This window comes from Gopherus flavomarginatus, chromosome 5, assembly GCF_025201925.1.
Source record: "Gopherus flavomarginatus isolate rGopFla2 chromosome 5, rGopFla2.mat.asm, whole genome shotgun sequence".
NCBI classification, from domain to species: Eukaryota; Metazoa; Chordata; order Testudines; family Testudinidae; genus Gopherus; species Gopherus flavomarginatus.
The window spans coordinates 126,827,282-126,850,967 of record NC_066621.1 but is presented as its reverse complement, the minus strand read 5'-3'; the positions used below and the strand labels follow the sequence as shown (position 1 = coordinate 126,850,967).

Here is a 23,686-nt window from a genome sequence, read left to right as displayed (position 1 = left end):
AGTGGCCAAAGTCAATAGAGATACCCCAGGTTCGTGACGCAGGGCAATAGGGCCTGGCAGTCAGTCAGTATAGTTGCCCTCCAGGCAGGGCTGTATGGCCTAGTGGCTGGAGTCAATAGAGTTGTCCTCTAGGTCGGGCTATACAGCCTAACAGCCAGTTGGAGGGTGTGGGCCATCACCCCGGGGGAATGGGTGGCAGACAGGTAGAGGGACCCAGACCTTCCCTGCTCCACTGGATCCCAGCCCAGGGCTCTGTCAGTGTCAATTGTGTCTGCCACTGGGTCAGCAGGGATCTGTTTGCAACACACTGACCATCACTGGGACAATGGCTTGTCCCCTCCCAGGCTACTTCCTACTGTGTTACTCCCGGTGGCGGTCTGCACGTCTTTGGGGTCTCTGAGTTCCTCAGCCTGTGCAACTCCCTGTCGCTCAGACCTCCCTTGGGCATCCACAGGTAGCTGGGCATCTGCTGGGGCCTTGGCTTCTCTGACTTCCACATTCTGGAGCTTTAGTAGTTCCTGGGCAGCAGTGGCAAGGAGTGTCCTTCCTCTCTGGTGGTTAACCCAGACTGAGCTGGGCTGCCCCCTCTTATAATGGTGTTACACCTGGAGCATGCCCAGTAGGGATGCAGGGGGGCATGGTTTCCTCTGCCCAGAGTGAGGAGTTAACGCTTCCCCATCCAGTGCAGAATGAGTTCACCCCATCAAAAGGCCAAAGATGATGACAGTTTTGGGAAAGCAGTTTTGCAGTCAGCACATCCATGAACTCCAAGCCCACCTCCTGGGTACTGCTTATGAATCATCTAGCATGGAATGGATGTGAGCAAGAACTTGAAGAAAAAATGGTTTATAATCTTTCAAAACTGTTCAAGATGTGTTGCTCATGTCCATTCCATGACCCACCTTCTTACTCCTGGAACTGAGAGAGTGCACAAACGCAGCTCCAGAGGGCACTAGAGCCGACCCAACAGACACTACTAAGGGAAGAATTTCTGGCATCAGTGCACGCGGTGCACATACACTGAGCATGGAATGGACATGAGCGACAAAGCTAGAAGAACAACAATTCAAAAGAAGCAAAAAGGAAGAATCCAGATTTGATGCAGAGGAAGTGATGGGAAAGGAAGAATATTTTAGCTGCTGAATTCTGTACAGACAGAAGTGGTGGGCGCCAGAAAGGAAGAGATAAGGCCAGATGCAGTAGTCCAGGAAAGAGAACTCTGACATACCCCAGGGGTTGAGCAGTGAAATTAGAGGAAGAGTAGCACATTTTAGAAATGTTAGAAGAAGATTCTGTGAAATCTGAAGAGAAGGAAAGAAAGGGCTAAGTATATAGTGTTCAGCATTATGCTGTATAGTCAAACTCCATGTTGACAGATGAAAATATACTGTAACTGATGGCATATGACGAACCTTGCTGTACGCTTGGTATAAGGAGAGCATATTGTAGCAAAGAACTGGCACCAATTGCTATCGTGGTGAGCAACATAGAAATATGTAAAACAATATTCATCTTTACCCTGATCACGAATGTAAAATAAATATTAATAATACCAGTAAAAAAATTCAAATTATACAAATAAATGTGAAGTCATACCTCTGCTCATCCAGTAACAGAATCTGTGTACTTTCATGGAAGCGGGTCTGTATTATCTATTGGAATTCTTTCTCGGGAAAAAAAGTGTGGTTTATATAGGACTGCTGGACTAATCTTTCCTAACTAGGTAAACCAGAATGGAGAATATTTAATGAAAGAATAAGTAAATACTTCCTGTGTCTCTTCCAGGGGGCAGATGTTGCTGCTTTTCTCCTGATGGAAAGGCATTGGCTGTAGGTCTCAATGATGGAAGTTTCTTGATGGTGAATGCAGATACTCTGGAGGATCTTGTCTCCTTCCACCACAGGAAGGATGTTATTTCAGAGATTAGATTTTCTCCTGGTGAGTGATCCATTAAGGTGATAATTATCAAATCCATCTTGGTTGAACTTCATATCTGTGGTAAATTATAAGCATGCATACTGGGATTTTTGGTTTCCTCACTGAGAACACACTTGTGTTTCTCCATAATTGTATCAAATCAATTGTTAGAATGTGTTAAAGGAAGGTCACTTTTCAAATATAAAACCTTGATAATGTTCCTTTCTTTATGCACTCTATGGAAATTTGAAAGAAACAAATGGACATAAATCTTATTCTTCATCTCATGTGGACCTTCTGGATCTCCTTCAAAAGAACGAGAAAGTGAAGATTTGTTCCCCTGTTTTATATCTATCATTGTTTAGTAAATGGAATTAATATTATCGTTTGTTGCTTGGTTACATTATCACACTTTGGAGACTAAAGGCAGGATTATCAGAAGAGCTCAGCTCATATTTAGATATATAAAGGTAATGAATAGATTTTCAAGTGATTAGGTCCCATTGGAAATAATGAGAGCTGCTAAATCTGGCAACTTGTATTAGGTAGAGGTCACTGCAGGGCAGTCTCTACGTGACATTTTACACTATGTATCTTCATGAAACTTTATGCATAGCTAAAGAGAGCAATTTATTTGAAGCATCATTAATGCTTTAGGGTCAGATTTGTGAAAGTGCTCAGCACCCGATTGGGGTCAGCTTTTTGGAAAAGCTCAACTCCCATTTAGGAACCCAAATGTATAGCTCAAGGCATTAACACCACCTTAGTGGAAGCAGTCTTGTTACCTATAGACAAAGCTTGATGTAGATACATGGTGCAAAAGATCACACAAATACTGCCCTGCTGTTATCTCAGCCTTAATATTACACATGCCATCCTCTGTGAAGGAGAGAATGGTTGGATTTTCAAGTTTTCACTTCTGATTGTTCCTTAAAGATACAGGGGTTGTCTGTTTCTGACTATGGGTATGGGTATGTTTACCCTTACAACCAGGTGCAGAGTGCAAACACTGCACACCCAGCTGGGAGGGGTATAACTAGCGGTGTAGACCAGTGGCTCTCAAGCTTTCCAGACTACTGTACCCCTTTCAGGAGTCTGCTTTGTCTTGCGCGTCTCAAGTTTCACCTCACTTAAAAACTACTTGCAAAATCAGACATAAAAATACAAGTGTCACAGCACAGTGTTAGTATATAGGCCTGTTTCTTAGCCTGGGATAGAATTTTGAGTTTGATTTTTGATACTTTGATATCCTTACTAATATGTGTGAACAAAGACACTTTGTTTACTTCTGCCTAAAGAGATGGCGTTTATAGCACGAGACGAGATAAGGAAGAGAGTTAAAGTGTTGCTGGGTATGGTGGGAGTTTAATATACGAGCATACACTTGAAGACTGCCTCGACTCCTATAAGAAGGCAAGGCAAGGGAAAAGCATTAAAAAAATACTAAAAAGCCAAAGAAAAGGTGATCCTGGCTGAAACATAACTTCACTGCTTACCCCCTCCCATGGGGTACAAAAGAGGTGTTACCAAAGCCATCACTCTCAAGAGCCTCCAAAATGGAACATGACCATAAATTGTAAGGAGTGGGATCAAGGGCATGCACTACAGGTATAATTATGCCTGCTAATAAGGGAGAGGGGAAGAAGGAAAGCTCTGCGGTGTACAGAGCTATGGATATGCATGCTAGATTAACCCCAATAAACATCACTTTGGACTATGGTCTTCTGCTTTCTGTCTGCTTGACAAGAACCAAGCAAGGGGGAGGAAAGCCCTAACCTGCTATTACTGAAAAATTGCTTATGTTCTCATGTTTATAATAAAATTATAAAATAAATCAATTGTAATATAAATATTGCACATACATTTCAGACTATAGTACATGGAACAGTATAAACAAGCCATTATCTGTATGAAATTTTAATTTGTAGTGACATTGCTAGTGCTTTTTATATAGTCTGTTGTAGAACTAGGCAAATATCCAAATTAGTTGATGTAACCTCTGAGCGACCTCTGCATATCCCGTGGGGTACACGAACCCCTGGTTGAGAACCACTGGTGTAGACGGTGAGGCACTGATTAGGTGAGTAAAGCAGAGTGCATACCTGAACCCCAGGATATGTATACCCTACACATGTGCTCTACATGCCCAAGCAGTGCCTCTCTGGGGCCCTGTCTACACTGCTCTTTTTAGCAGTGTAGTGTCTTATTGCCTCCTCCTTGCCAGAGCCTCTCTTCACCACATTGAAAGGCTCCAGCAGTGGGGAACATCGGGAGCCTTTCACTGCCACATGTAGTTATGCACTGCAGTAAGTGTGGATGCAGCCTGCCTTTTCCTACCACATGTAGCTACACATACCACCACAAGTGTAGACAAGGTCTATGACATTTTTGGTTATTTTTTGATATAGATGCCAATCTGTCAGGGATTGGTTGTGGATCACCACATCTATTTCAGAAAGAGCTGGAAATTGAATTTAACTGAGATCCAAAAAGTCAAAGGGTAATAGCTTATCCATTAAGGTTTAAAACATTGAAAAATGTCTTATGTTCCAATTCATTTTAGGTTCTGGAAAATACTTAGCGGTGGCATCATGTGACAGCTTTGTAGACATCTACAATGTAATGAGCAGTAAGCGAGTAGGAATCTGCAAGGGCGCCTCCAGTTACATAACACACATGGACTGGGACATCAGAGGTAAGTAATAATTTGTGGATATAAATGACAACTGCAAAATTAGATTATAGGTAACATTTTCAAGAGAGCCTAAATCCCTATTTTCAAAACTGATTTAAGCATGTAGGAGCCTAAATTTCATTGGAAGTCAAAGGGTAATACTCTCTGTTAACCATGCAGATTATACTTTATTTTATCTGGTATACCTAGAATGTGAATTTATGATGCCAATGGCAGATTTATTCCTTCACGTAAGGATGCTGATGTTATATGGGTAAAAATACCTAATTTAGACACCTATAAAGAAGGCAATTAGATGAAGTAAGATAAAAGTTCTATCTAGTTTCTTATATGTCTTACATGTAATGTATTGTTTGATTTCTACCTTCTGAGCAATGTATTGTTGCATCTCTTTTCCAAGAAAACAAATCCTTGCTTTGTCTCACACATGGAAGAATAATTTTTTCTTTTTTTTTAATAATGGAGATATACCTATCTCCTAGAACTGAGAGGGGCCCTGAAGGGTCATTGAGTCCAGCCCCCTGCCTTCACTAGCAGGACCAAGTACTGATTTTGTCCCAGATCCCTAAGTGGCCCCCTCAAGGATTGAGAACTCACAACCCTGATTTTATATATTTTACAGGGAAGCTTTTATAAGTCAATGCCCAAACCACTGAGCTATCCTTCTCCTCAAGTAATACTGAATACTAAACACATGTTTAATTTAAAAATGAATTAAATTAAATGGAAATAAATAATTTGTGGGAAATTAACAGAAAATTTCCAAATGCACATTTGTTCAGTGAATTTCCTATTTGGTGTTAACATACCAGTATATAATTTATATATTTTACAGGGAAGCTTTTACAAGTCAACACTGGTGCTAAAGAGCAGCTGTTCTTTGAAGCTCCTCGTGGGAAAAGACAGACAATTCCCAGTTTGGAGGTAGGGAAGTAACTCAGTTGCAAACCTGAAGAACTACAGTATAAACTGCATCTAGGAGAAAACATCTGTTAGTTATGTGCTGTTCTTTGTTGTCCTTTAATTATACAGAATATTTTTGTGAATTTTTCATCTAAATAATATCATCCTAGAATGCACACTAACATAAGGGATGTCTTTATCCTCCTCCTCATATAAATTAGACATGTATCTACTATTTGGAAAACAGTATGTATTGTGACAAGGTTCTGAGCCTGTATTGGTGGGTCCCACGCTTCTGGGTGGATTCAGTGGCTTCAAACTCAATAAGGCCCCAATGTGACCTCCCTTTCTCAGGGTTCTGGCAAGAGTCACAGCCTATTGAGTTACTTTCATCACCAGCCAATGTGGGAGTTGGGAAGGGGGAATACCCCACAGTCTCTGTTAGGGTGACCAGTCAGTAAATGTAAAAAATCGGGACGGGGGGCAGGGGCGTGGGCGGTAATAGGAGCCTATATAAGAAAATCAGGACTCTCCCTATAAAATCAGGACATCTGGTCACCCTAGTCTCTGTTGCTCTGTAAAGGTCAGTAGGCGCAGTTCAGTCTTCTTCCTAGACCGAGTCCTGCTTCCCTTCTCCAGGAAATCTCTGTAGAGTACAAAGGCAAGGGGAACCCAAGCCAACCCTCTACTCTAGGTTATAACCCAGGGACCCTAATGGTGGCAGCTGTTGGCAACTTTCCCTTCACCACTGATGCTGCTTTGGTTCCCTGGGCCACTTCCCCCATGGTCCCCTTTTCATAGCTTTACCCTTACCTCAAGGTCCAGCAATGCTTCCTCTCCTCCAACTCCTTCACCTCAGCTCTCCAGAGGGTACTGGAAGGAGAGCTTTTTAAACAGTATAAGTGGGACCTTGATTGCTTCCAGCTGTCTCCATTAGCCTAACAGCCTTAATTGGTTAATTGGCATCAGGTGTCTTAATTGGCATCAGGTGTACTGTCCCCTACTACAGAAGGGACAGTAGCCTTTGTTTGGCTATCCAGGGAACAGGGACCTGCTCATTCAGAAGGCTGATGTAACTGCCTTCCACCACTCTCCTATATTCTTCGGGTCTGAATCTATCACAGTATATAAAATAATATATTTTGAAATAAAAAGCTTTTGTTTGAGATCAGATTGATAAAAAATTTTGTTTTGTAGGTTGAAAAGATTGGCTGGGCATCATGGACAAGTGTTCTGGGCTCTTGCTGTGAAGGAATCTGGCCAATAATTGGGGAAGTCACAGATGTAACTGCTTCATGCCTCACCAGTGATAGTAAAGTCTTGGCCACAGGAGATGATTTTGGGTTTGTGAAACTTTTCCGATTCCCTGCTAAAGTAAGTAAGTTTCTAACTGTGGTATTAGAAGACTGGTTAATGAAATTGCTTATGCCAATGCTTACCAAAATTATCGCTGCATATAAAGCATAATATTGCTCTTAAATTTTTTGTCACCATGATCAGTTAAGGAAATAATGATGACATTGTAAGTTGTTGTGCATTAAACTGTGAAATATATTTATGCCATCACATAGTTCTTAAATTGTTAATATTATACCATACAAGTGATGTCAGCAGTGCACGTGCTTATAGTATTTTAACATGAAATTTGACAACTGCTACCCAGTACTAAACCTCTGTGTTTAATATTGTTATGCTTGCTCATGTTCACTCTAATGTAGGTGTGTGCTCGCCACAAGCTACGCTGCCAGAAAGTTTTTCCCTCAGTGGTATCCATCGAGTCAGCTGTTGTACTCCCTGGAGTCACGTGCTTATGGTGCCAGTAGAAAGGGCTTCGCAGCTCCCTCAGTTCCTTCTTACTGCCCGTGACGGTCACTGGAAGTACTTCATCCTTGTGTTCACAAATACTCAGTGGACTTTGTTTCTAACTTGTTGTGTATAGTTACCATTATTATAGTTAAGTTTTAGTTGTTAGAACAGTTGTTAGGTTAGGTTGAACCCCAAGTTGCAGAGTTAGTCACTGCCTGGCTCCGGGATATGCCTCAGTTTCTGGGGTTTAAGCCTTGTGGTTCTTGCCACAAGCCTATGCCAGTGAGCGACCCCCATTCCAGCTGCATTAAGTGTCTGGGGGAAGCTCATTTGCGGAAGCACTGCAAGATCTGCAAGAACTTCATGCCCCATACCAAAAAAGATGGGACGAGAGACTTGTTTATCCTTATGGAGGCAGCTCTCTGTCCTCCCTCGGAGCTGCGTCCCTTGGACTCAGCACTAAGTACTTCGGTTTCTTTCAGAAGTGCCCCAGTGACTATTAGGACTTAGCGCCGGTCTCCATCCCCAGCACCGAGAAGGGACATTGTTTCTGCCTCTCGGGAGCCTCGTCAACGTTTGTCATCTCCAGGATCGAAGAAGACTGCACCGGCCAAAGACTCTCAGCACTGCTCTTCATTGCTGGTGCTGAAAAAGATGGACATAAGTCAATCCTCAACCCCCAGGTCACAGAGAGATTCTAGTAGAATACAACCCATGCCAGACCACTCTGAGATCTCTAGAGCAGGAGTCGGCAACGTTTCAGAAGTGGTGTGACAAGCCTTCATTTATTCATTGTAATTTAAGGTTTCACGTGCCCGTAATACATTTTAACATTTTTAAAAGGTCTCTTGCTATAAGTCTATATTATATAACTAAACTACTGTTGTATGTAAAGTAAATAAGGTTTTTAAAATGTTTAAGAAGCTTCATTAAGGGTGGGAGGGATAGCTCAGTGCTTTGAGTATTGGTCTGCTAAACCCAGGGTTATGAGTTCAATCCTTGAGGGGGCCATATAGGGATCTGGGGCAAAAATCTGTCTGGGGATTGGTCCTGCTTTGAGTAGGGGCTTGGACTAGATTACCTTCTGAGGTGCCTTCCAACCCTGATATTCTATGATCCCTGTGATGATTTAAAATTAAATTAAAATGCAGATCTTATCAGTTTAATGTGATCCTTGCCCTTGCTTTTCCTTGCTGAGTTTTCCAATGTCTGGCATGTGTTTGGATACTTTAAGCTACACACAGGCTTCTGAGTGATCAGTTGTTATCCAGCTCCGAGAGCACAGATTTCATATGTGAAAATACCTGTTCACACAGGTATGTGGATCCAAATACTGAAAGTATTGTAAACACAATTTTCTTCAAACAAAAATTTCACTGCCAGGGATGTCCAGCAGGTCAGAATAGAAGCCCCATGATCTCTCTCGGTAGCTTCAATTGCACTCTGCAGAACTCCAAACTTTGATGCCCACAATTCTGAGCTTTTTAACTGAATGAGCTACATTTTGAAATTTTCAGCACCCATCCACTGAAATACAGACAAATCCAAGTCGCTTTCATTGAACTTTTCAGATTTAATTAGAAAAGAAAGCATTGGGCCAAATCGCTGGAAATCTTGAAATCTGTCTGAAGATTCTGGTTCTAGTTCTTGCATGTACATTCCAATCTCATTGACACCGACAGTGCAATGTGTCGATAGCTCTTTTATGTATTGGAAGTAGCAGAAAGTCGAAGTTCAACTATCCCGAGAAAAAACTGCTAGTTTTACAACAAATGCCTTCCAGGCTTCATAAAGATCCAGAACCGTTTGCCCTGCATCCTAGAGAAAGAGGTTGAGCTCGTTTAGGTGAGCGGGACCTCACAAGCTCCTTTTTATCCAAGAAGTATAGTTGCTCCTAAGGTTGGGAGCTGTGAAGGAGATTCCACAGGAGCTAAGGAGCCAGGGTCCTATTCCAGTTATTTCCTAATCCTGAAGGCCAACAGCAGTCTCAGACCAATTCTAGACCTGTGGAAGCTCAAGAAGTTCATGAAGAGACTGAAGTTCCACATGGTCTCCTTGGCCTCTATCACCCCCCGGCTGGATCCTGGACCCCCTCTATCATCCCCCTCTGAATCCCCTCAATCTGAAGGATTCTTATTTTCATATTGCAGTCTTTCAGGGACACAGACGGTTCCTCAGATTAATCATGTGCACTACCAGTTTGCAGTGTTCCCATTTGGCCTGTCAGTAGTCCTTTGGGTGTTCACGGAGTTTATGGCAGTCATCATGGCCTTCCTGGGGAAACAAGGGGTTCAGGTCTACCCTTAACTCGACGACTGACTGATCAAAGGTTGGACTGAGGCCCAGTGGAGACAAATGTAAAGTTAATATGGTCAACTTTCCAGGACTTGGGCCTGTTAATAAATACCCAAAAGTCTACCCTTTCCCTGGTTTAAAGGATAGAATTTATTGATGCAATCCTCTACTTGGTCCACGTCAGAGCCTTCTCCCCAGAAGCCCAGTTCCAAGAGCTAGGGGCACTCATGGAAAGTCATCACCAGGACAAAGTACCTAAAGCTCCTGGGCCACATGGTATCATGCACCTATGTGTTGCAGCCAGTGAAACTACAGCTCAGACCTCTTCAGACTTGGTTGACATTGGTATATGCACCGGGCCAACACCACTTGGACACTGTAGTCACATGTCCCCCATCAGTGATTGCTTCCTTTCTTCAGTGGCTGGACCCGCTGCCAGTGTATGCTGGAGTCCCGTTCTTGAGACCCTATCTGTCAGTGTCTCTCATCACAGACACTTTGACAATGGGCTGGGGAGCTCACCCCTCAGAACTCAGGTCTTCTGGTCTCCAGAGGAGTTCGTATTACACCTCAGTGTCAGGGAGCACAGTGCAGTTTGCCTAGCCTGCCAGGCATTCCAAAACTGCTTGGAGGGCAAGTGCATGTTGATCCTCACAGACAACATGACAGCAATGTTTTATATAAACAGGCGGGGGAGGGGGTTGCTCCTCTCACTTGTGCTCACTTGTGGGAATTCTGCATAGCCCACTTGATCCACCTCGAGGCCTCTTATCTGCTGGGGTCACAGAATGAGCAACAGATCATCTCAGTCCTTCTGCAGTCACCACAAGTAGTCCTTCCATCCAGAGATTGTGAAACACATCTTCCAGAAGTGGGGGACTCCCCATATCAACTGTTCATGATGATGCACAACAGGAAGTGTCTTCAATTCTGCTCCTTCCTCAGCCACAGCCCGGGGTCACTTGCAGACTTTTCTCCTTTGGAGGGACTATCTCTTCTATGCATTTCCTCTCATCCCTCTCATACACAAGGTCTTGCTATAGATCAGAAGGGACAGGACGTGCGTTATCCTGATAACATGAGCACTGGTTCACCACCCTCCTGGACTTGTCAGTGGAAGCACCATTCCATCTGCCTTTATTTCCAGACCTGATCTCCCAGAGCCATGGCTATCTATCTCATCCAAACCTCAAATCTCTTCATCTCATGGCCTGGAAGCTTCAAGGCTGAACCCCACAGAGCTAGCGTGTTCAGGACAGTTCATGAGGTTTTTTAGGGAGCAGAAAGCCCTCCTTTAGAGCCACTTATCTGGCAATGTGGAAAAGATTCTTAATTTGGTCTGTACTGAAGGGTATTTCTCCTGCGCAGTCAACACTGTCTTTTATTTTGGACTGTTTGCTCTACTTGAAACAACAAGGCCTATCTGTGTCATCTATCAGGGTCCAACTAGTGGCAATCTTGGCTTTTCACCCGTGGGTGAATGGGTGTTCTGTTTTCTTGAACTTCATCTGTGATTGTTTCCTCAAAAGTCTGGAGAGATTATACCCTCTGGTACAATAGCTTCTCCCCTAGGACCTCAACCTGGTGTTGGCACAGCTGACAGGACTCCCATTTGAACCGCTGGCAACGTGCTTTCTGCTCTGCCTATCCTGGAAGGTAACCTTCCTGGTGGCCATTACTAGAGCCCTGTGTGGATACAAAAAATGTTCTGGCAGTGGTGCTTGGGGCAAGCACACATGTACACTGGAATAGACATGAGCAACATATCTCAAAGAACAACGGTTACGGAAGATTAATAACCAGGTTTTTTATATTTAATTCCAACATTTGGTTTTCTTCTTTCCTTACTAAAATCAATATTTGGTGAAAGATTCTTGAACACTAATGTAATAAATCAGTGTTTCCCAAACTTGGGACACTGCTTGTGTAGGGAAAGCCCCTGGCAGACCGGGCTGGTTTATTTATCTGCCCCATCCACGAGTCCGGCCGATTGTGGCTCCCACTGGCCACGGTTTGCTGCTCCAGGCCAATGGCTGCTGCTGGAAGCAGAGCAGGCCGAGGGATATTCTGGCTGCCACTTCCAGCAGCCCCTATTGGTCTGGAGCAGCGAACTGCAGCCAATGGGAGCAGCGATCGGCTGAACCTATGGACGGGGCAAGTAAACAAACCGGCCAGACCCACCAGGGGATTTCCCTACATAAACGGTGCCCCAAGTTTGGGAAACACTGCAATAAATTTTTGAAAAAGATATATTAGAATTGGAAAAGGTACAGAGAAGGGCAACAAAAATGATCAGGCATATGGAACAACTTCCGTATGAGAGATTTTAAGAAGACTCAGAGTGGTTGCTGTGTTAGTCTGGCTCTGTAAAAGCAGTAACGAGTCCTGTGGAACCTTATAGACTAGCAGACGTATTGGAGCATGAGCTTTTGTGGGTGAATACCCACTTCGTCATGCATCCGATGAAGTGGCTATTCACCCACAAAAGCTCATGCTCCAATACGTCTGTTAGTCTATAAGGTGCCACAGGACTCTTTGCTGCTTTTAAGAAGACTGGGACTGTTCAACTTAGAAAAGATATGACTAAGGGGAGATATGATAGAGGTGTATAAAATCATGAATAGTGTGGAGAAAGTGAATAGGAAAGTGTTATTTTCCTCTTCACATAACACAAGAACCACAGCTCACCCAATGAAATTAATAAGCAGCAGGTTTAAAACAAACGTAAGGAAGTACTTCTTCACACAATGCACAGTCAACCTGTGGACCTTGTTTGCTAGGGGATATTGTGAAGGCCAAAAGTATAACGGGGTTCAAGAAAGAATTAGATAAGTTCCTGGAGAATGGGGCCATCAACAGCAGTTAGCCAAGATGGTCAGGTACTCAACCTCATGCTCCAGATATCCCTAAACTGCTGGCTGCCCAAAGCTGGTACTGAACAGCAAAGAATGGATCATTTGATAATTGCCTTATTCTGTTTCATTCCATCTGAAGCATCTAGCACTGGCCACTGTCAGAAGACAGGATACTGGGTTAGGTGGACCATTGTTCTGAGTCAATATTGTCATTCCTATGTTCTTATTGTAAATTGCAGTGATTTTGCTCCTCATTTTCTTAACCAGCTGAATGCAGATCTGGTTTATATTTCACCAAGTTGCTGGATGATTAAGGAATTCATCAAATTATATAATACAGAATAAATGCAAAACTATTTTAAAGCATATGCTTTTGAAAGGTTAAGGTTATAGTAGTGGACAAATATGCCTTTTATTAGCAGCTCATTTTAATTTTATTTAGAAGAGTGGATTAAACTTTTGTCTCTTTTTTCATATTTAGGGAAAGTTTGGAAAATTTAAGAGGTATGTGGCCCATAGTACACATGTAACAAATGTTCGTTGGACTCATGAAGACAGTTTGTTGGTCACTGTCGGTGGGGCAGACACCTCTCTAATGCTGTGGACCTATGAAATGGAGGGACATCGAGAGAGCAGGCAATGTGATAGTGAAGAATCTGATCTAGATTCTGAGGAAGATGGAGGTCAGTAATATTCTTAAGAAATACTAGTGTAAGGCCTGGTCTACACTGCAGGGTGGGGATCGATCTAAGTTACGCAACTTCAGCTACGTGAATAACGTAGCTGAAGTCGATGTACTTAGATCAACTTACCGTGGTGTCTTCACCGTGGTGAGTCGACTGCTGCCGCTCCCCCATTGACTCTGCCTGCACCTCTCGCTGGGTTGGAGTACAGGAGTCGATGGGAGAGTACTCTGGGATCGATTTATCATGTCTAGACTAGACATGATAAATCAATCCCTGCTGGATTGATCGCTGCCTGCCGAGCCAGCTGGTAGTGAAGACATACCCTAAGAGAGCAATTCTTGTTTCTTTTAGAAAAACTGCCAATTTAGAAATAAAAATATTCATATAGCTATTTTTATCCAAATATTACAAACTACTTTAGAGACATTAATTAAACCTTATAGCATCCTGTGTGAGGTACAGACCAATAAATATAATCATGGGGAAACTGACAGATTAAATGATTCACCCAAGACCACAAAACTTTTCAGTGTCTGAGTCTGTGGAACAGAACCCAAGAACTTGCTCTAGCCACAATACAGCACTAGAAATTATATGGATAGATTTGGTGTACCAGCAGAATCTAACTGCCAGAAAGCTATATAAATGTTAAAAATCAATAAATAATTATATTAAAGAAGTCAGCAAAATAAAGTTAATGTTTAAATACTATTTATTTTTAAAATGATGACGAAAAGGATGTGTATGTCTGTTGAAATCTACGTCATGAATTAATCTGGTTGTCCTGAGGTTTTCTAAAAAGCCTTTCTCTGTTGTATCTGTGTAGTAGTCTGAAATATGCTCATGTTTGTAGTATGGGCCACCTTATCATAAAATTCTAAAATGAACAGGAGTAACAACATTTAATCACATTGCATAGAACTAAATATCAGTTCTTCCTGCAATACTGAATGTGTGGGTTATAAAGGGTTCCTATTCAAATCACAGCTCAGGAGTTCGTTCTCAGGCAGGGGTGCTCAAGATTTTTCCAAGGTTGTCAGTACCTCCTCTGTGCTCCCAAGTGAGTTTTGCTTGCCTCTGTTACATTCAAGAGAATGAATCACAATCTTCAGATACTTCTAAACTATCTCTGCCAGATTTGGCTTTTTTATCCCTAAATATTAGATTTTTCTGAAAGCAATTTAACTTTGTTGGCATTGGAATATATCAGATCACACCAAATAGGCATTTTAAAACATTAATTGAGGAGGATTCTCCTGGACTCCTCCCCTGCTTCTTAAACAGCTCTTAGTTTCTGTGTTGCAAATCTGTCACCATCTTGTAGGCTTCTCAGAAGACTTTGCCTATTTTAAAGCTGTCTAGATAAATACAGAGAAAAAACACAGCCAGAGCCTAAGCATTTGGATCAGACTCAGCAAGTTCAGAGGTGACAGAGACACTATTTTGGTTGCAGTTAATATGTGTTTGATAAGCAGCTGGAATTTTCAAATCAGATCGTAAGGAACCCCAGCCTCAAGAATTTGGAGAACAGTTTGTATAGCAAACTATTATGTTTGCCACATTACTTTTTTGGACTGGATTTTGGCATCACAATTTTATTTTTAAAGCTGATCATAGAGGCTCTAGGTGCTGAACTAACAGTTAAAATACATGCCTACAACAGCAAAAAACCTAAACAATATAATATTGAAATATCAAAAAGGTGTAATTTTAAACATAACCTTTGCCAATGTGACACATATATCAACAACTAAACTACTCTTTTGTGAGACCTGTGATTTTTTAAATGTTTGACAAGTCTTGATCTGATAGTACGAAAGGATTCTGAGGGAGGTGTGTGGGGGGGTATGTAAAATGAGACTTGGTAACATATCTGGGTCCAGTTCACTTAAATTGACATTTCACTTCAGTAAGTTTTACAGGCACTAGCCCACTACTTTTTATTTTTCTGTTATTTTCTGTTGAGACAGGTATCTAAACTAACCATACTACAGTGGTCCCCAAACTTTTTACCTCTCATCCCCACTTACTCCTAGCCACATCCCTCTTCCCTCCCCTCCCCTGGAGCCAGGGCTGGGCGCAGGGCCATGGTTCCGGAAGGTGGGGACGCAGACAGAAGTAAGGGGGCCAGAAGGGGGCGGGGCCAGAAGCAGAGCTCAGTGGTGCTCCCTCTCCATGCCCTGTGGGAGATGGCCCCAATCACAGTCTCCAAACTCCACATCCCCCCACAGGGATGCACCCAGCAGTTTGGGGACCTCTGCTGTTCTACCATCTTGGAAATGCTTGAGACTACAATTACAAAGAAACTACAACAAAGAGCAATCATTCACAGACTGTAAAAGCAGCAAGGAGTCCTGTGGCACCTTATAGACTAACAGACGTTTTGGAGCATGAGCTTTCGTGGGTGAATACCCACTTCGTCAGATGCATGATGCATTCACAGACTATAAGTACAAGAGAAAAATTCAGACATTCCCAATATCTCTCTGCCAGCCTAAGAAATCATGACGTTACAAGAACTTCCTCTATAGCAGTTCATACAGCTGCTAACCAAGCCATAGGGATAATATTCCCAGTCACACTTCTCCCATGACATGCCCTTTATTTGAACTTGATATCAAGTCGATCATAACGTTTACAAGTTTAAGGGAATAGCTGTGCAACAACATTAAAACAGGCAGCATAGAAATAAATATACATAATCTAAGTAATTAGTTTTACATCTTTATTTGCTACTTAATTAGCAGACAATTGCAGGTTTGGCATGGAAGACCCTGTGGCAGTGGTGGGCAGCCTGCAGGCCGCATGCGGCCCATCAGGGTAATCTGATTGTGGTCCACGAGACATTTTGCTGATGTTGACTGTCCTCAGGCACGGCCCCCTGCAGCTCCCAGTGGCTGCAGAACCAGGAACTGTGGCCACTGGGAGCTGTGGGTAGCCGTACCTGTGGACAGTCGACGTCAACAAAATGTCTCACAGCCCGCAATCAGATTACCCTGATGGGCTGCATGTGGCCCGCAGGCTGCAGGTTGCCCACCGCTGCCCTATGGTGGTTGAAATTACTGCTCTTTGAAATTCTTCTATGTTGTCTTTCCACATTTTAAAGAATGGATTGCATTTTTTCCTACTGATATTTTTAAATAACTGTTGTTGACCCTCTCTTTATCTTTTAATCACTTCTTTTTTTAAAGTGGACTCCCTAATTTATTTTTGAGTTTGTATTTTTAAAAGGTGGTATGCAGTGGTGTTGTAGCCATGTTGATCCCAGGATATTAGAGAGACAAGAAGAGCTCTGTGTAAGCTTAAAATCTCTCTCACCAACAGAAGTTGGTCCAATAAATGATATTACCTTAATCACCTTGTCTGTCTAAGAAGGTGATATTTAATTATGTGTATATTGTATTAGTTTTTTATTTGATTGCCTAGTGCTCTGGCAGAAGGGATGCTACAGAAATAAAATAATTATTTATTATTTTTCACTTCCTATTTCTCTTAGTCCTTTTTACTATATTGATTTTATTAGGTTATGACAGTGACGTGACACGAGAGAATGAAATTAATTACACCATCAAAGCCTTATCAACAAACATTAGACCAATGTTTGGAATTAAGCCTCATCTTCAACAAAAGGAGCCATCACTAGATGAAAGGTAATTTCTAAATTGGAGTTATATGTAACTAACAAAAGTAGTAGATATATTTTATAATAAAACATAATTACGTTGATGCATTGAATGCATAAAGAGAGCTAACACATTTTAAATCAGTACCACTTTTGAAACGTCTTTGATTATCAGATAATTATTTACATCTAGATCATGCCTCCATTTTTATAAATGGAGGGAGTTTTAAAAAAATGCATAAATGGCCTGTGTAAATGATAACATTTGAGGAATCTCTTGGATAATATGGTCATTTGTCTCTGTTCTTCTTCGAGTGATTGCTCATGTGTAGTCCACAATAGGTGTGTGTGCTCGCCACATGCACTGGTGCCAGAAGTTTTTCCCCTAGCAGTACCTGTAGGCCCCTGCAATGGTGCCTGCCTGGCGCGGTGTAAGGGGAGCCGCACGCTTCCCCCACCCTCAGTTCCTTCTTGCCACCAGTGGAGGTGCATCGGAACTGCTTGGCTCCAGCTTTGCTGTAGCTCGTTCCCAGAACTGTTCGTTTTTTTAGAGTTAGTACCTGTAGTTAGTTAGCTGTTTAGTTAGTTTAGTTAGTCAGTGAACCTGGGCCGGGGCATGTCCCGCACCACGGGGTTTAAGTCGTGTGGCTCTTGTAGACGTTCTGTGCCAAGAAGTGACTCTCAGGCAGCTGTTTGCACTGCTTGGGAGAAAGGTGCATATCAGCAAAAGGTGCAAGATTTGCAAGTCGTTTAAGCCTCAGACCAAAAGAGAAAGAGACATTAGGCTCCGGGCCATCCTGATGGAGTTGGTGCTGACTCCAAACTGGCACTGCAGCGTTGGTACGTAGCAACCTTCCAGTGCTATCGACCAGTTGGCACCGCTCCCCATCACAGAGAACACCAAGAGAGCCAGGAAGACTCCCTGTTCGCAGCAGCACCACCGAGGGAAGTCTAGGACAGAGGTTAGGCCCATGTCGGGCAGTCTTCAATCCCCACCCGGCCCCAGGCCTCCATCTCAAGTTGAGCAGAGTAGCCCAGCCCCTTTGGGACAGGCCTCTCCAGATGTCCGGATGCCATCCACACCTGAAGCCCTCCAGGTGGCCTGGGACGTCATGTCCATGCCAGTGCCCAGAGCACTGCCAACGTCAGCCCCACGCTCCAGAGGCAAGCTGCTGCTGGGATCTCCACAGTTGCCTCTGGCCTGGTACCGGTCTCGGTTGAGGGAATGTTCCCGACACCAATCACCGCCCAGTGACAGCTTGGGGCAGAGTCCAGGTGGATCATCCTCAACGCCGACCAGACTGGCTGGCTGGGTCCCATCTCGCTGGGACTTACGGCACCGCTCATCCTCAGGGAGCGAATATAGACAGGAATATTGCCATTGGTCCTCGTCTTGGAGAGGGTACTGCAGTTGGTCATGGCACGGTCGTCGATGCCATTCCTGCTTGGACTTCCACTCCAAGTCTCCACCAAGACATGGCATCCCTGGGCGCTGATCGCCAGTATCTCGCCATCGCGGGTCCACCCATCGTGGCCATTCACTGAGTAGCTATTACTGTTGGTACCAGTCCTTCACGTAGAGACTGCACTCTCGCGGCGGTCATAGATCTTGGCACCGCCACTCCTCCCGGTCCAGAGACAGCAGCAAATCTTACGCCAGCCTGGTCTCCATTCGTAGCAGTCCTTCTATGGGCCAGGCCACCCAACATCCTCCTCCCTCCCCCACCCAGTGCCAAAGCAGGTGCAGTGGCACTGAGCGTCATGGCCAGCCCAATGGTACCAGTGGGCACCGTGGCCTCCGACGCAGCCCCCGGTGGGAGCTCACTTGGTGGCCGGAGCTTCAGAAGCACCGTCAGCCTCCCTCTCCAGACCCTCAAGAAAGGACTCAATGGGATGTACGTCCTCGGCACCATGCCCAGAATCCAACCAGGTGGTGGACCCTCCAGTGCCAGCCGACACTGCACCAGCCTCTTCGTGCCGCCCGGAGAAGGCAATTGCAGCCCTGCCCCCTTCCATCCTGCAGGAGGACTTCAGGGCCCACCAAGAACTCTTAAAGAAGGTGACAGCAAGCCTATACTTTCAGGCAGAGGAGATGGAGGAGCCCTCAGACTCCTTGTTTAACGTATTGTCCCCATCAACACAAGATAGGGTGGCCTTGCCTCTCCATGAAGGGGTGGCTAAGATTTCAAATGCCCCGTGGCAAACACCAGCCTCGGTCCCCATCTTTAAAAAGACAGAACACAAGTACTTTGTACCCACTAAGGGGCATATGAGTACTTGTATACCCACCCAGCCCCCAACTCCCTGGTGGTCAAGTCAGTCAACCACAGGGAATGGTCAGTCAGCCCTGACCCCAAAGAACAAAGATTCTTGGAGACTGGACTCTTTCAGAGGGCAAATATATTCATCTTTGAGCTTCCAGTTACGAGTGGCGAACCATCAGGCTCTCCTGGGCCAGTACAAATTCAATTTGTGGGGCTCCCTGCCTAAGTCTGAGGACTCCCTCCGGGAGCACGACAGGAAGGAGCTAGTGGAGGAAGGGGCAGCGGCCACTAGGGTATCCCTTCAGGCAGCCTCTGATGCTGCAGACACAACTGAACGATCAATGGCCTTCACGGTGTCCGTGAGACAGGCGTCATGGCTCCTGCGCTCTGGGCTGTCCAATGAGGCACAGTCTTCATTAGACGGGAAAGCTCTGTGTGCAGATGAAATAGATACAAGGCTACATGGCATGAAGGACTCCCACACGACCCTCCAGACTGGGCCTCGATGTCCCGGCTCTGGCAAAACCTACGTTCAAGCCAGGACACACTACGGCCCAGGCCACCCTCCCGAAGTATGAGGCTGCCCATAAGAAGCAGTGGGACTATAAGAAACACCCTCAGAGGCAGTCTCGGCCTGCCCCCTAGCCGGGGTCCTCCAAGTGCAAGCAGGCAGGGAAAAGGGGTTTTTGACAGGATGCTCAGGGGCACCCCGCCAGTCCTCATTGAGCAGGAGGTGGGGCGGCTCCTAGGACTAGAAGTGATAGAGGCAGTGCCTGTGGAGTTCATGGGCAAGGGGTATTACTCCCGTTATTTCCATACCCCAAGGGCCAAAGAGGGGTTCAGGCCCATCCTGGACCTCTGAGGTCTGAACCAGTACATGGTGAAGCTCAAGTTCCGCATGGTCTCGCTGACCTCCATCATCCCCTCCCTGGATCCAGGGGACTGGTATGCATACTTCCACATCCACATATTCGAGGGGCACAGGCACTTCCTCTATTTCGTGGTGGAACAGAATCATTACCAATTCACAGTCCTCCCGTTTGGTCTGTCCACCGCCCTCAGGGTGTTTACAAAATGCATGTCGGTGGTAGCGGCCTACCTCAGACTGCGAGGTGTCCAGCTATTTCCCTGTCTGGACGATTGGCTTGTCAAGGGCACCTCCCGGTCACAGGTGAGGGATCACGTGGCGCTCCTCCTGTCCACATGCAATGTTTTGGGCCTGTTGGTAAACAACACCAAGTCCACGTTAGTCCTGGTCCAGTGCATAGAGTTTATCAGGCCACTCCTGGACGCAGTGCCGACCAGGGCCTCTCTCCCGCCAGACAGGTTCTAGACCCTGAAAGGTCTCATCGACTTGTCACAAGGTTCCCAGTGCCAACTGCCAGGCTTTGCCTGCAACTCTTGGGTCACATGTCGGCATGCACGTACATGGTCCATCATGCTAGACTCAGGATGAGGCCCCTCGAGCTCTGGTTGGCCTCAAAGTTCTCCCAGACCCTGAACAGGATGGACAAGATCCTCACCATGCCAGACTCTGATCACCTCCCTACGGTGGTGGTTCACCCCAAACAAGATGCTCCAAAGGGTCCCATTCAGGGGCAGGGCCCCGTCGTTGGAGCTGGTGTCCAATGCGTCAGACCTGGGTTGGGGGGTCCATGTGGGGAACTTTCAGACCAAGGCCTGTGCTCGGCTCAAGACCTGGCCCAACATATATACGTCTAGGAGCTCAGGGCAGTGCGACTGGCATGTATGGTCTTCTGCTCGCACCTGGAGGGCAAGGTAGTCAGGGTCCTCACAGACAACATGGCCTCGATGTTCTGTATCAACTGGCAAGGTGGGGCCCTATCCTCTGCCCTCTGCCGCAAACCCTCAGGTTGTGGGACTTTTGTATAGCCCACGATATCCACCTGAAGGCCTTCCACCTACTGAGATGAAAGGGCAGATTGCTTCAACAAGGACTTTTCCTCGCAAGAGCCACTGGCTCTTCTGAAGGTGGGGAACTCCCCAGGTGGACTTATTTGTGACTCGGCAGAACCAGCAATGCCCCTGGTTCTGCTCTGGGGGTGTTGGAGAGGGGCGCTATCTCCGATGTCTTTCTTCTGTCCTGGTCAGGCCAGCTTCTCTACGCCTTTCCCCCATTCTCTCTAATCAGCAGAATCCTGGAGAAGATAAAGTCGGACAAGGCCTGGGTCCTCCTGTTTGCCCCAGCATGGCCCAGGCAGCATTGGTACAGGACCCTCACGGGCCTGGCAGTAGCTCAGCCATGACCGTTGCCAGTCTGCCCGGACCTGCTCTCTCAGGACCAGGGCCGCCGCCTCCATCCCGATCTAGCAACTCTTCAACTCACGGCGTGGCTGCACAGTGATTAGGTGGAGAGGAAAGTACGTGCTCAGAGCAGGTTCAGCGCGTCCTCCTCAAAAGTAGATGGCCTTCCACTCGCCGCACTTATTTGGCGAAGTGGCCCCTGTTTTCTAGGTGGGCGGCAGATCAGGGTGTCTCCCTGGTGACTGCGCCGATCCAGCTTATCCTTGATTATCTCCGCCACCTAAGGGCCCAAGGCCTGGCGCCCTTATCAGCCAAGGTGCACCTGCCAGCCATATCGGCCTTCCATTTGCCAGTGAAAGAGCACACAGTATTTTCCCATGCTATGACTGGCTGGTTCCTTAAGGGTTTGGACCAACCTTTTTCTGTATTTTAGATCCCTGGTCCCACAATGGGACCTAAACCTGGTGTTGGCTCGTCTCACGGGGCCCCCATTTGAACCACTGGCCACGTGCTCCTGGTCTCTTCTCTCATGGAAGGTGGCCTTCCTGGTTGCAATCACGTCGACCAGGCGAGTCTTGGAGCTCAGGGCCCTGACCTCCGTGCCACCATGTACAGCCTTTCATAAGGACAAGGTCCAGCTCCACCCACACTTCGCTTTCCTCCTGAAAGTGGTCTCTGCCTACCATATAGGTCGGGACATTTTTGTACCACTCCTCTGCTCCAAGCCTCACGCGTCCAGTGAGGAGCACTGTCTCCACAAGCTCGATGTGCGGCTGGCTGTAGCTTTCTACCTCGAGCAGACTAAGCCGTTCAGAAAGTCCTCGCAACTGTTCGTTGCCTCGGCTGAGCCAATTTCCACTCAGCAGCTTTCCAGTTGGATCACTCCATGCATCTCTTTCTGTTATGAGCTGGCAGGTGTCCCCCCACCACCCATTGTGAGGGCACACTGGACTCGGGCACAGGCCTCGTCAGCTGCCTTCGTCGCCCACGTCCCCATCCAGGACATTTGTAGGACAGCCATGTTGTCTTTGGTTCACACGTTCACCTCGCACAATGTGATCGTCCCCCAGGCCAGGGATGATGCCGGGTTTGGCAGGGCTGTACGTCCTGGGAACTTGTGAACTCCTACCCACCTTCAACAGCTATATTTTGGAATCACCTGTTGTGGAATACACATGAACAATCACTCGAAGAAGAACAGACAGTTATCTTTTCTGTAACTGGTGTTCTTCGAGATGTGTTGCTCATGTCTATTCCACATCCCATCCTCCTTCCTCTCTGTCAGAATTATCTGGCAAGAAGGAACTGAAGGTGGGGGGAGCACACAGCTCCCCTTATACCATGCCAGGCAGGCGCCACTCCAGAGGTCGGAGGGGTGCTCCACCCCACAGGTACTGCTAGGGGAAAAACTTCTAGCACCGATGCACGTGGCAAGTATGCACACCTATTATGGAATAGATATGAGCAACACATCTCGAAGAACACCAATTATGGAAAAGGTAACTGTCTTCTTTGATAATATCATGTCCTGTTTTGAACCCTGTAAAATACTTATTATAGGCAAAAACTGGTAGTGATACCTATTGTTATAAGAGTATGCCATATTTGTCTCTAGTGGTTGGTCCAGCTAGAGGATAACAGCCTGCAACTACTGTCCATTACTCCCTGAATGAAAGTGGTAATGGTCTGAAGTTGGACTATGGATCTAAATGTCCCAACCTAGCTGATGATACGCAGGGGTGGCTCTAGGCATTTTGCCGCCCCAAGCACGGCAGGCACGCTGCCTTTGGCAGCTTGCCTGCGGAGGGTCCGCTGATCCCACGGCTTCAGCAGGTCCGCCAAAGCCACAGAACTAGCGGACCCTTCGCAGGCACATCTGCGGGAGGTCTGCCAAAGCCGCGGGACCAGCGGACCCTCCGCAGGCAAGCCGCCGAAGGCAGCCTGCCTGCCACCCTCACGGGACCGGCAGAGTGCCCCCCGCGGCTTGCCGCCCCAAGCATGTGCTTGGCGTGCTGGGGCCTGGAGCCGCCCCTGATGATACGTATGTTTGGAGAGTTGGGGGTTAGAAGGGTCCACATGATGGATTTTTTGGTTTTTTTCAATTTGCTCTTTTAAACACTTAGGAACTTACATACAGAAAAACTATACTTAATATATGTAAAAGTTGAATTCAGGCACTCAAAAATAAGGATATATCATAATTAACATTATCCATGCAAACTTAATTTGGACCCCTTGTCAAAAGTACAAATGCACCAAGTTCTACAGAATTGTAAACAAAGTGCTGATCCAGCCCCAGTGAAGTCAGTGTGAAGATTCTCGTGCCTTCAGCAGACATTGGATCAAGGCCTAAAAGGTTAGGACCAAAACCTTCTCAT

General features: G+C 45.7%; 1 protein-coding gene across 4 annotated transcripts in view; it reads left to right on the top strand.

Annotated features, from left to right (window-relative positions):
• The window catches only part of EML5 (EMAP like 5), a 301,390-nt gene that overhangs the window by 201,148 nt on the left and 76,556 nt on the right, over positions 1-23,686 (top strand). For 2 of the 4 annotated variants that reach the window (XR_007774428.1, XM_050953199.1), the window contains exons 22-27: positions 1,786-1,938; positions 4,481-4,612; positions 5,448-5,536; positions 6,713-6,889; positions 12,953-13,154; positions 16,681-16,831. Coding sequence is in view for 3 of the 4 variants with exons in the window: in XM_050953199.1 (XP_050809156.1) it covers positions 1,786-1,938; positions 4,481-4,612; positions 5,448-5,536; positions 6,713-6,889; positions 12,953-13,154; positions 16,681-16,811 (884 nt within the window). In the remaining variant the exon portion in view is untranslated. The remainder of the gene's footprint in view (positions 1-1,785; positions 1,939-4,480; positions 4,613-5,447; positions 5,537-6,712; positions 6,890-12,952; positions 13,155-16,680; positions 16,832-23,686) is intronic. The other 2 variants (XM_050953201.1, XM_050953200.1) reach the window with 1 other exon arrangement.